This window comes from Daphnia pulicaria, chromosome 1 (genome assembly GCF_021234035.1).
Source record: "Daphnia pulicaria isolate SC F1-1A chromosome 1, SC_F0-13Bv2, whole genome shotgun sequence".
Lineage (NCBI taxonomy): Eukaryota > Metazoa > Arthropoda > Branchiopoda > Diplostraca > Daphniidae > Daphnia > Daphnia pulicaria.
This window is the reverse complement of record NC_060913.1, coordinates 8481186-8493535: the sequence shown is the minus strand read 5'-3', so window position 1 is coordinate 8493535 and position 12350 is coordinate 8481186. Positions and strand designations below refer to the sequence as shown.

The 12350-nt window shown below is 38.9% G+C and overlaps 3 protein-coding genes across 4 annotated transcripts in view; 1 reads left to right on the top strand and 2 right to left on the bottom strand.

Annotated features, from left to right (window-relative positions):
* The window catches only part of LOC124349671 (endocuticle structural glycoprotein SgAbd-3-like), a 192971-nt gene that overhangs the window by 51566 nt on the left and 129055 nt on the right, over window positions 1-12350 (bottom strand). The window lies entirely within an intron of this gene.
* LOC124347899 (lactosylceramide 1,3-N-acetyl-beta-D-glucosaminyltransferase-like) lies at window positions 991-2985 on the bottom strand. Its single transcript, XM_046798487.1, has 3 exons — window positions 2309-2985; window positions 1671-2247; window positions 991-1604 (listed from the first exon to the last, which is right to left on the bottom strand). The coding sequence occupies exons 1-3, from the start codon at window positions 2756-2758 to the stop codon at window positions 1372-1374; spliced, it is 1260 nt and encodes a 419-aa protein (XP_046654443.1). The 5' UTR covers window positions 2759-2985; the 3' UTR covers window positions 991-1371.
* Window positions 9191-10811, top strand: LOC124348838 (A-kinase anchor protein 7-like). 2 transcript variants are annotated; one of them, XM_046799168.1, is made up of 6 exons: window positions 9191-9305; window positions 9373-9509; window positions 9576-9855; window positions 9951-10013; window positions 10087-10171; window positions 10320-10811. In XM_046799168.1, exons 1-6 carry the CDS (start codon window positions 9195-9197, stop codon window positions 10451-10453), a joined length of 810 nt encoding a protein of 269 aa, XP_046655124.1. In that variant the 5' UTR covers window positions 9191-9194; the 3' UTR covers window positions 10454-10811. The 2 variants fall into 2 exon arrangements, with proteins under 2 accessions (XP_046655124.1, XP_046655133.1); XM_046799177.1 differs by lacking the exon at window positions 10320-10811 and adding an exon at window positions 10248-10300.

The window sequence follows — 12350 nt, the reverse complement described above, 5'->3', positions numbered from 1 at the left end:
TATACAGTTCACCGGATTTTATTTGTTTCGATATCGGATGCGGTTTTGGTGTAGAATTTTGTTTGTTTGCTGGATGAGCGGATGATTTTCATCTTTGCTCAGCATCCGAATTTATCGCAAGATCACGCGGAATTTGCTTATCCGGATGGTGTTGATATCTGCGGAATGAATTGGAAATAGTTGTTTGTTTGGTCGGGTATTTAGATGTCTGCCAACTGATTGCTGTGGTCCACCCGAGGCGTTTTATTTGTATCCAGCTCGCGGATGAACCAAACACAGCGGGACGTCTGGTTGGGGGGGATTGGGTTGACCAGTGTGGCATTTGTGTTCACGAGTGACAACACGGAAAAACCAGTGGCAACTCTTTTGTTTCCTTTTGTGTTGGGAGTGTGATCGATTTCTACCTCAGCAGCAGCAGATTGGCATCGCTGTAGTACAAAACTTGGCCATCCGTCAAATCTTTTTATTTGGTTCCTTTGGGGCAAATGGCATTATATTTCCGGTCGTATTTTTCCTATATACCGTTTGAATTCAATCAAACTTTTAAGGTGCTATTATTTAAAAAAAAGGAAACTGCGATGACATGTCGAATAATTGTCGTTTGCAATTGAGAAAGGGACAAACCAGTGGCTCTTGTTTGGAAACGTGATCGATCGCTGACGGCCATTTTATGGTATTTGTTTGGAATTTGCACGTCCAATAATGTCGTATCAAGTTAATACAAATCATTCAGTAAGAAATACAATTAATTTAATGCAAATTGGACTGACCTTGCGAATTGATTCTTCATTCCTCCCGTAAGCAGACGAAAGTTCAGCAGACGACAAAAATTCAAGGCCATTCTAGTTGGTCGAACCTGATTAAAACACGCCCCCTTTTTTGCTGACCCTTCCTCCCAACCCAATGTCCTTCACATTTTTCAAAATGGCCGATTTGATATTCGAGTCGCATTAATTAAATCGAGATAAATGAATATCACATTGGTATGCATGCACTAAATCTAAATGTATTTCTAAATCTACTAATAGACTACAATAAAAAGGAATGTAATAGTAAGAAATAAAAGAATAGAAAAAGAAAGTAATGTCGGATATATCATATTTTATAAATCTACTGATGGACTAAACTACATGTAGTTTTAGTTAAATTTTAGTTACATAAAATTTTAGTTTAAAACTACATGTAGTTTTAGTCCATCAGTAGATTAAGAAATATATTATATCCAACATTATCCATTCCTGATTAAACTGGCATTTCCAATGGATTTTAATTATTTTACAACATTTTTTAGCTTAAATAATCAATCACAATCCATTAGAAATGCCAGTGTCGTCAAGGGTAGGATGTAAAAATTGTGAAAATTTGCAACTTTTAAAAACATGAACTGGAGTTAAAGTCCCTTCCGCAAATAGTGGATCTCTTCATGCCGGATTTGATGATGCAAATGCCCAAATAAACGTCTTCCAATGGAAGCATGGGAACAGTCTGGAAGGCGGCCATTAAAGGTTCGATCATATTGCCGGTGATGAAATAAGCCAATCCGTTGAAATACGCAGGGAAAGTTGTCCAGGGAAATTCCTCCATTGTAATCATCCTTTTTCCCTCTAAATAACAAAAATCCAATTATAAATAAAATTGTTGTTAAAATAAAGTTGAAATTTAAATATTACCTCCTCGTTGTGGGCGAATGTCTCCCTTGACGCCGTAGACAAAAGTGTCGGGAACAACGGGAACGGTCAGCGCCGAACCGAGTTTCTTCAACGTTGCGATTTTGAAATTCTCATCCATTTTGAAAACGACGTTGACATCACCGCAAAATTGCCGAACCCAATTAAAGATGGCGGCCAATTTCAAGGATTCATGATTTCGTTCAGTATCGATAGCGTCCATTTGAATGACATCTTTATTCGTGGCGCTCTCCTTTTGGATGCGATTTTGGATGGCAGAATCTTCAGGCTTGCCCAGGAAGAATCCGTATTTGATGGAACTGAAGAGCTGCTTCTCCAGGTCTTCGATTTCATTCTCGAAAATGACTCGAATTTCGTCGCGTCTTTTCTGGTTGTCGTCGGTCGCCACTCCGGTCACGGCCACGAATAAACTGGGACGACTGGGCGTTGCCGCCCCGTTATTTTTACACGCCCGGACATTGATGGGATACTTGAACGATAGAATGTCGTTGTAAACGACGCCGAAATCTGGTTTGAGTGGTTGCACGTTGACCAATTCGCGTAGACCCAAACGGACCACCTTAAATAATAATAATAATAATTAATTAATTAATAAAATAATAATTATAATAATTTTGTACCGAATAACGAATGTAGTCTTGCATTCGATCCTTGAATAAGGGCTTGAATTTTTCCGCTTCTTCATCGATGATCCTGGCGTTCAAAACGGACACCATGTAATCGGACATTTTCTTCAATTCGAGTTCGCAGAAACTTTTGGTCTGGCAAACGGTGCTGGCCAGGGCCGTTTGGTCCTGGCAACTGGTCGATGGGTCTTTGCTGCTGCCGTTGTTGTACATCAGGGACAAACTCTTCGAACCGTTTTGACACGGGAGGAATTGGTAGACAATGCACGTGGTCTCGTTGTATTTGATGATAGTTTCATCCTTGGATATGGGGGTAGGATCTTGACTCTTACCGTCGATACAGGGCAAGTAACGATACGAAATACATTTATTGATGTCGATCAATGCAGACGACGAATAAGCCATTACAACGATAATTAACGTAATTAAATGAAATGATGCCATTTTCTCTTGTACAGAGGTTACCTTTTCAGAGATGTACCAGGTTGTGTTGCTGATTAGCTACTAATCAATATCGAATACATCTGCATTGTTTTATACCAATTAAACATGAGCTGTGCAATATCATTTTGATCACGTATTCGCCATCAAACGTGTTTAACTTGACGTGTACTAAACGACAAGAGTTTGGTATCGAAACTTTCACTCTCGGATTCTGTTTTTCAGATATTCGATCGTCGATAAATCTGGAAAAACCAGTGGCTCCTTTTGTATCAAACCAGCGCGTGATCAATTTCAACCGATAGGAATCGTTTTACAAAACTTTCCATCCATCAATATCTTGTTTTTCTGTATAGCTTCTGTTCCGGTCGGCCATTTTTGTTTCCTGCCCATTGATTCCACGATCATCCATCAACTTTTGTAACTTTGACGACATGTGACTCTGGGTATAATTGTCGTCGACATTTTTCCAGGGATATGTCCTCAATCCTTTTATATTCTTCATCCACACAATTGAAAATGAGCTCCATCATCGTATTATAGAATCATCCATGCAGCGATGGGGGGATTGAGGACACACGAACGACTGTCAAAAATTTCAAAATGGCGGCCATAGTGACTTGACGCTATTCGGGCGGGACAAAATAATAATAATAATAAGTATAGTAGCCTAAAATAACATATTTCTTTTTATAGAGAAGAAAAAGAGATAACAAGAGAGAGTTATATCCTCCCCGCAGCTAAAATAATAGACACGAAAAAAGGAAAGCATATATAGCCTACACACACACACGTATGGTATAAACATGCATTTTTTCGGGAGAGAGAGAAAAAAGGTGTCGACGAATCGACACAGCTCACGTATCAATCCGCATCATATATGTGGATATAGAAAACCAGTCCACAGCTCACTCTCTCTCCATATCAGATGCGGTTGTTGTAATTATATATCGCCAGTGAATGTGATGCCTTCCAGGTGAATTATGGCACGTTCGTTCGGGAATCGATGACGTGAGAAAAAAAACAAAAATTATATTCGGGAATGATATGGTATCAACCTATGTAATCTGAATAGAGAGAGATATCCATTTTCTTTCCTTCACCTCGTTAATAACAAAATAGATCGAACAGCCCCGGAAGCTATCATATTGAATCTAATTATCAATTGTTGTGCGCGGTTGTTACATATCGATGGATATAAAATAACAAGGAAAAAAGGGCCATAATTTGCATATGTTATTATTATGGAAAAATGTTGCGACGTAATTTTTTGTTCAGCCCAGAAATAAGACGTCATATTCACAAATGTTCTTTATAAGGAATTTTAAAACGTTTTTCATTGGCGCTCGTAAAATAAAAAAAATAAAAATGTTTGCCTATGATGTCATAATCTTTCGGATGCTGCCGGGAGTAGTATCTACACACGGAATACATATTTGGACATTTGTTAAAATTTATATGTATCCTTTTGCAGCAACATCTAAAGCCGCCATCACTTTCTCTCTCTCTCGACTAAATAGAAAAATTCCCCGAAAGAAAATTTAAATTCTCAGGGGCATGACACAAAAACATCTTTTGATCTCGTGTCCGCTTCTGTGTCCATAGTTTTTACCGCCCGGATTTGCTGTGATATACATTTCCCACAGTGATATAGCCGCCCCTATAGTACTATATCTAAAAAGATGCTACTTACTTATAAGCTTGCACCTTGTGTGCCAGTCACGCCTCGTCCTGTTTTGTTCCTTTTCCCACATGTACACATTTTCGGTGTGAGTGGAACAAGTTGCTGGACATCACGTTTAACCTATTTGGGAGGTGTATAGGCCTCGTCGTATATAATATTCAATCAGCCAAAATGGCCATTTTCCATGTTCATTTTTTCTCTATTCTTGATGGGAAAATATTGTAAAAATTTTGATTTTGGCTTCCCCCCTATCTATCTGAGCTTGAATAGATACGTTTCGTGACACACAGGTGTGTGTGCTACATGTAACCCTAATCGCTGCGCACACAGCACAGTCGCGATAGGAATCGCCGGAGAAAATAACACACACAAAACATTTTTCTTATTCTTTTTTCCCGAGCTATTATTCCATCATTGCGTCACGACTTGTTTGTTTATTGTGAAGAAGATTTTTTTCTTCTTCTTCTTATAATAATAATAAACATGCGTGCCATTCAATATGACTGCAGTAGAGACGATTGGCCAGGCAAACAATGGCACAATGTGCAGCACGTCGATCCATCAGCCCGTTTTTCTCTTCCATCCGCTGTATCCATTTCTATATTTCTATTAAAGGTAAAATAAGAAGAAAACCCGTCTCTGCTGGCATTCAATTATTATTTTCTCCGCTATAATATCGTCTGTAAATATAGGCCGACTATATACACTACGGTCTCAATCGTTCTACAGCGTCTGAATAAATGTGAAATGCCATTCATCAAACACACCCCGCACACATCACAAAATGAATAATATTTCACGCAACAATAAGAGTACTAGCCTGTAATACGATGATGAAGAAACGAAATCACGGTTTCAATCATCATCGTCGATCGATCTTTTATACATCGCCTGCGGCGTATAGCCTCCGGCATTTTATGCCCCCCAAAAACTCACTGCTGGGTTGTTGTTCGTTTGTTACCTTATATACAACCATAGTGTCGTATTTCGACTGGTGGGTTCAAATCCGGAGGAGCTATCGCAGACACACACTCGCCGGAAGTCGGGGGTCTTTTTTTACGGTCCCGCAATCATTTATGGACATGTAAGAAAACCGAAAAATTTCTCACACGAAAGAAAGAAAGAAAAACAGAACGGACTTTTAGACCCCACTATATAGACTGGGGATGGAAGGGGGGAAATTCAAGACGTTTACACATTTATGGACTCGAATTACGTCATGTGTGCGGACGGTTCTATTATGATGTGATGTCGTCCCACGAATATTTTAGAAGGTATAAAAGTCACACACAGCTCGACTCAAAGTGTCGCTTTAGTATTTAAAAAGTGAAAGGAATAGTCGAACAATTTAAAAATTATTATTGACCCGCCAGCGATTTTTAAAAATTTTAATTATTCATCGTGTCGGAATTATAAATAATTTCGTATAAATTGAAATTTAAAAAATTAATTTGGAATTTTTAATTGACTTTTTTCTTAACTTATTTACGATGACCCACCCACCCCCCTGTGTATGTATATATGCTCGTATGCAAATTGATGTCATAAGATCATCGCGGTAAAGTTATTCCACATGTCTTTCTTCTATATGAAATTATTCCGGCCCCTGGGGCCAAATACTTGTTATTCTCCAGGCCGATGAATAAAATAAATAAATTCCCAAACGGAAAAAAATATATGCGGAGGAGAGATGATGGTAGTATATACATTTTAATTGCCACACAAGCTTAGCTTCTTCTTCTCTCGGCAATGAAATTTATATTTCAGACTTTTGAGGGGGTTTTCTGTGAACAAATAGAATAGAAGACCCGCCGAGAAAGGATTTGCATATACTTTGTATATTATCGGTTATAATGGGCGGCCAGAAAAAAATAAATTGACGTGGTGAAACTCACGGCAGCAGCCGCGTCGCATCGAAATAAATATTACAAATTTGTGCTTAAATTATTAGAGAATAAAAAAAAAGAAAAATCAATGACCCTCTATTTCTTTCACCGTTGCTGCTGCGCCAAAAGAATTTTTCACGTTCATGTAATAGCGGGGCCTCTAGCTGCTGCTGTAATAAATTTATGCATATTTTGCCAACTGAAAAGAAATAATAAATACCTGGAATAGTTTTCCACCGTGTTTCTACAATTTCACCCAAGAAAAACGAGAATTAGACAATTCCATTTATTTATATAACTGTATTCGGTTTATCCCGCAATAAGTGTGTCAGTTTATTTATTTACATAATAAAATAAGAATTTGCTTTGCTAAGGTATTTAGATCGTTTTATTTGATCGCCAACATTTTGTTCTTAAATAAAATAAAAAGTTTGTTCTATTTTATTTTATTTTTTGAAAAAATAATACACACACAGCACCGCATATAACAATCCATCAATTGGGCGGGAAATTTTACCAAAAAGAAAAAGGTGATGATATTGGACACTTGTATGGAGAATAATAACACACATAGTAGACTAGAGTCTATAGTAGTCGTCGTAGTATACTGTGGGTATAAATGGGCACGTGTAAAAGTAATACGTTACACCATTAATAATATATGCACAAAGTCGGGCTGCTGGGAGCGGTGAAACCTCGTTATAAATAAACTATATCCAGCCAGAGAGCCGGAAGGTTTCAAAATGACGAATGACTCCTTTTGATATTCATCATATTCGGCTGAACTGGTGGTGGTGGCCATTGTGTGTGAAAGTTCACAACATCAAAATTTCGCTCATTTTGTTTCGATCGAAAAAATCGACCCGCATACATAATAAAATTGGAATAATAATTTCCCCGTCTGATTGAAAAATTTAAAAAAAAAGTTGATTGAAAAATTAAATTTTTTTTTGTCTCATTAGCATATAGCTAGTAGAGAAAACAAGGTCAAATATTACACAATCTAACCAGTGAGAAAAGACATGTAAAAATCAGACACTAGTACACAATGAAGGTGGGTATATACAGCGGCTCCTTATTAGGAGAAGACGTCGTAATTAGTTAGACTCTAGCAGCTACTAGATGTTCCAGGAGAGAGAGAGAGTTCTCTATTGTTACACACACCCATATAAAAAAGAAAGGAGTTCTTCTTCTTCTTCTAACCTCTTTGAACTGAACCCCGAGCTAGCGCCATGTCACAGAGTGTCTAACTCTCTCCTTATATTCTCGGGGGAGCTCGTGCTTGTTCTTCATCATCATCACCAATTGAATTATAACAAGGCTAATACGCAAATCCCCTGGAACTAGTTTGTCTCATTTACTCTAGTGGTCGTGTTATTATTACACCTCGTCATTGTTTGCATCTTTTTTGGAACAATTTTGAGTTTAATTTTTGGGCGGGTACCCTGAGGCCTTGATAGTATAAGTAGAGAGAGTTCTAAGCTATACATTGGCAGTATCATTTTGATGGTTTTTAATATGTTGCAGAGTCAGGGCGCATTCACTATAATAATATTCTATGCTGCCCAGCATCCAAGTATTTCTAATGGGACCCCTGTGTGATTTTTACATCATAGACTTTCACTCCATTTAAGGCAGAGACTCAATAAGGCACAAGCTAAAAGCTGAAACAACACACAATATATACTTATAAAACGTGCGCCATTTTGGCGACAAGAAATTCCGTTGTTCTTTATTAGACTACAGAACCTTGGCATTTATTTTTAATCATTCCCACCAACTGCAAAAAGTTTAATTTCTTGTGTGAGAAATAGTTAAACTTTCGTGATTTTATTAGTTAAGAAACTTTTTTTTAACAACGGTTTTTCTCCTATAGCTTTCTTACCGATATGTACACCCCCGGTCATAATAACGGGCTTGAATTTTTAGTTTTCTTTCGGTTTGTGAATATATCACCGGTCTCTTTATTATTTCCTTCCGATTTTGTGTGTTGACGATTCCGACTGGAGAGATTTTCTCACGAATGTTTTCGTTCTCTCTTGACGGCCATTGTTGGTGAAGAATGAGCGTCCAGCGTGAATACAATCGAAAAATTCTTTGAGCTAAAAAATGCTATGTGTGACTGACGTGACCGTCTTTTCTTCCGACTTCTTGTTTGACCTACATTTATTCAAACACCAACACACATGACTACATGAGTCATTGCCCAGAGTTATAGATGTATGGTAGAACCACTGCCTGTTAAATTTTCCTCTCGGAAATTTTTCCCAAAGTTGCAGCCAATATCGCGAATCGAAAGTGGGAAAATGGGCTTAAGCATCGATTTAGACCTTATTGTCAGCGCCAACAGCGGCCATCTACTGAAACTTTGTTCATTTTGGTACTGGAAAAAAACAATGTGTTTCCCGACACACCCGCTGTGGCTCTGCAACTAAGGTCTGGCCAGAACACTTCCAGGGGGAAAAGGCAATGGAAGGCCTTTCCATATAAGTGGTTAGACCATACATTCTATAGCTCTGCATTGCCAGTCATCGACGAGTTCAATTACCCAGCAATCTGGCGACAACGCTTTCTTTTTTCTTCTTCGTCTGTAATTTTCCGAAAGAAATTGACAGCAACAACAACAACAACATTTATAAATAAATACCCATCATCAACTGATCACTTTCTCTTTGCTGGTTGTCAGGTGAAAACGTTGCCGATACGCTTTTTTACCAGAGAGAAGAGAAAGAAAAAGATAAAAACCGTACGTAACGCGACAATTGCTGTGTGGGGTTTGGCTTTGTCTTGACTATACGCGCCACCTGCTGTTGCATATGCACTTTTTAACGACTTTTTCCACCTTAAAATATTACACTTCATCAGGAAGATGAGCGGCGGACCGGTACTACGGAATTCCAAATGGAAGAAAAGGCACGCGTCTAAAAATAAAACGCCCAGGGCCAATCACTTCTTTGCTGTCCAAATTTCGGATTGTCAGGTATCAATCAAAATTCAAAAGCATATGTCCAGTTTGTCTGTGGCGGTAACATTTCAATTCTTGGCAGATCGTGGAAGCAGTCCACAACGTTCACAGGACCATATTGGAGCAGGAACCCGAGTTGAGCAGCGCCCTGGTGTCTCCATCAACTCTCCACATCACGCTGGCAGTAGCACACCTGTCCAGCCCAGAGGATTTGGTCAGGTGATTTACGTGTGTGTTACACAGCAGGGGGTAGCAATCAGCAACTGTCCATTTGTCTTTGACAAGGACCAATCAGGTTCTGGAGGAAACGGTGAGAGTCTTCTCGACTTCCAGGCTCCAAACTCAACAGCTGGACCTCCACTTGGCACAGGTTGGCCACTTTGACAACAAAGTCATCTACGCCAGTGTGAAAGAAGAAAGTGAAGGCACAGTGCACCTGATTCATCTTTCCAAATCGTTACGTGAACGTTGCCAAACGGCCGGCCTCACGCTAATAGACGGGGACAGATTAACGCCGCACGTAACTCTCCTCAAATTGTCCAAAGATCCCAGCCTTAATCAAAAAGTAAAAAAACAAAATCGCCTTTGGCGGTATACGTGAATTATGGGAAATTGTCATTAATTAAATTTTGTTTTTCTTCTTTTTTCGGTTTTTCTCAGGGGATCAAGGCTGTGGCCTCCCATTTGTACGAAAAACACGTTGATTGCGTCTTCGGTCGACAGGTAACAACAAAATATTCACGCAGTGCCGAATCAGCTGATATTCCCAAGGTTAAAAATTCTATTTTGGTGGCAGGTGGTTGAGAGCGTTCAGTTGCTGTCGATGACAGATCCCAAGGACGAAAAAGGCTACTACGCTCTTAAAGGCGAATTCCATTTCGGTACGTCAAAAATCCCTTTTAAAATATTATCAAAAAGCCCCACACACACAAACTCTGTTGTGTGTGGCAAATCTAGCAGCAGCAGCAGCAGCCGGGAAACTACTTTTATGTTAATCATTTTTGGAATGTCAAACATTCGATCAAGCAGGAACGGCAGCAGCAGATGAGATAAGAACAGCAGCTCGAGACTCGATCAAAGAAGATGCAGTACTACCAAACTCCCCTGCTGAGAGCTACGACCGTTTCAACGGGAATGTAGGGGCCGAGTGCAACAGCCCATAACGCAGTAGTTGGGCTCATGTTACGACCGTTGCCTTTTTGCCCATCTTCCCAATTACCATTCCGGCTTTCAGCCAGATATACTACACACACACTGTGTGTATGCATGCGAGTACAAATGAGTTCCGCGTGTTTTCTTTATGGCGCATTTCCTTTGGCGAAATGCTGCATCACAGTGTGCATCTTCCCTATGCATATTTCTTTCCCCCTGTGTACTTTTGATGGCTCGTTTCGAATAACTTTTACCAAATTTGCCTGCGTTTCTTTTTGTATGTTTTGACCCGTCGTGTTATTTTCTTCTTTAAATAACAATATGTTAACCAGGAGACGTACTGGTAATAAAAATTCTGATGACACGGTACTAGCTTTTTCTTATACTCGTTTCCAAGAACCCTAACTTGACAAAATTGACATAAAATGGGGAATTCCGAGAAGAGGCGCGTGTAATTTACATTGGCGCACGTCAGCACTTTACTAACAAGCAAATTCTTACATTCCGATAAATTAACGACTGATTAAAAAGAATTGACAAAAACATATGATTTACAATTTAAATTTTGTATTTTATAAAAATCGACAAATACAAGCTAAATATTAAAAATTTTAAAATTGTTCTCACCTATCTTCTTTCAGGACACGGGGACTCGGAAAAATCCTGTAAAAAAAATCTTTATAAAAACAATTGCTTTTACAACAAAAAACAATTTCACAAAAGAAACATCTCATAATTGGATAATTTTGTCAGCACAAACACTCTGAATGTGAACAGTATTTGAAATCATTGATCACAAAATGACAAAGAAATAGAAATTTTCTTACCATGTTGAAAGATCCGTTTGAGAGGTGACACAGCAGTAGACATTTTCCCTCAAATCCTTTTAGTCATGTCCAGTCAAGAAAATCTCACAATGGCTGGGAATATTCGAACAATGAAATCCAAGTTTATCAATGCCTGCAAATTGCATCAGGAGAAACATTTAGTAACACAATAGTCGCTTAATTAGAAATGATTTGGATGGGTAATAAAAATAGTTTTCTAGGGTACGCAAGAAGAATGGTGGGCATTTCACGACATTCCCACGTGTGGAGCTCGTACTTTTACCGTTGGCTACATTCACAAACTGTATCAACCCAGAAACCTCAAATTGGGCAATTTTCTTTTCTCATTTTGCTTACCTTTCCTTTGGAAATTTAGAGATGGCCAAAAATTTGCGATGATTGATTCTCGAAAACTGATTCATTGAAAGTGCAGCTTCCATTGATATTAACTTTGATGAAGGTAAGGGAAGTTTGTAAGCTTCATGCCTTCATTCGACTTCGTCCTTCCGTCCTTCGAAAACAAAAATACAAAGTTGCCAAGTCAGAAGAAATATCGGTTCAATTTATTTGAGATTTGGCAACGCAGGCAGACGAACTTTTTAAAAGTTCTAGGGCCCTAGGGCTCGCGTTGGCCTTCGGCTAAGTCACCGAGCTACCTTGTAAGAATTACGGGAAAATTAGCTAAAAATTTTAAAATGATGTTTTGGCATTCTAGTTTGAAAACACCCCAAAAAACGGCAACAAAAATGTTATGTGCACTGTTTGAAAAATTTCGCTGCACGGACGGACGTGGATTTCTTTTGGACTTTATCACTAACATCTCACTTTAAAAGAAATTTTCCCCGAAAACAAAACCGGAGAAAACGGCAAATTTCTGGATGAAGTGCAAACCGAGTTGATGATTTTCAAAGCGCCCTCAGATCAAGAAAATCTACTTTTGAGGATGCGATTAGGTGTCTAAAACGGAAAACGAAGAAAAGTGATGGTGATTTAACAATAAGGGCGGGAGGGGCAGAATCGAAGATCCCCTCGGGTTTAATAGGTTTCCTGGACTGGATTGCATCCGCGAACAGGCCACTCA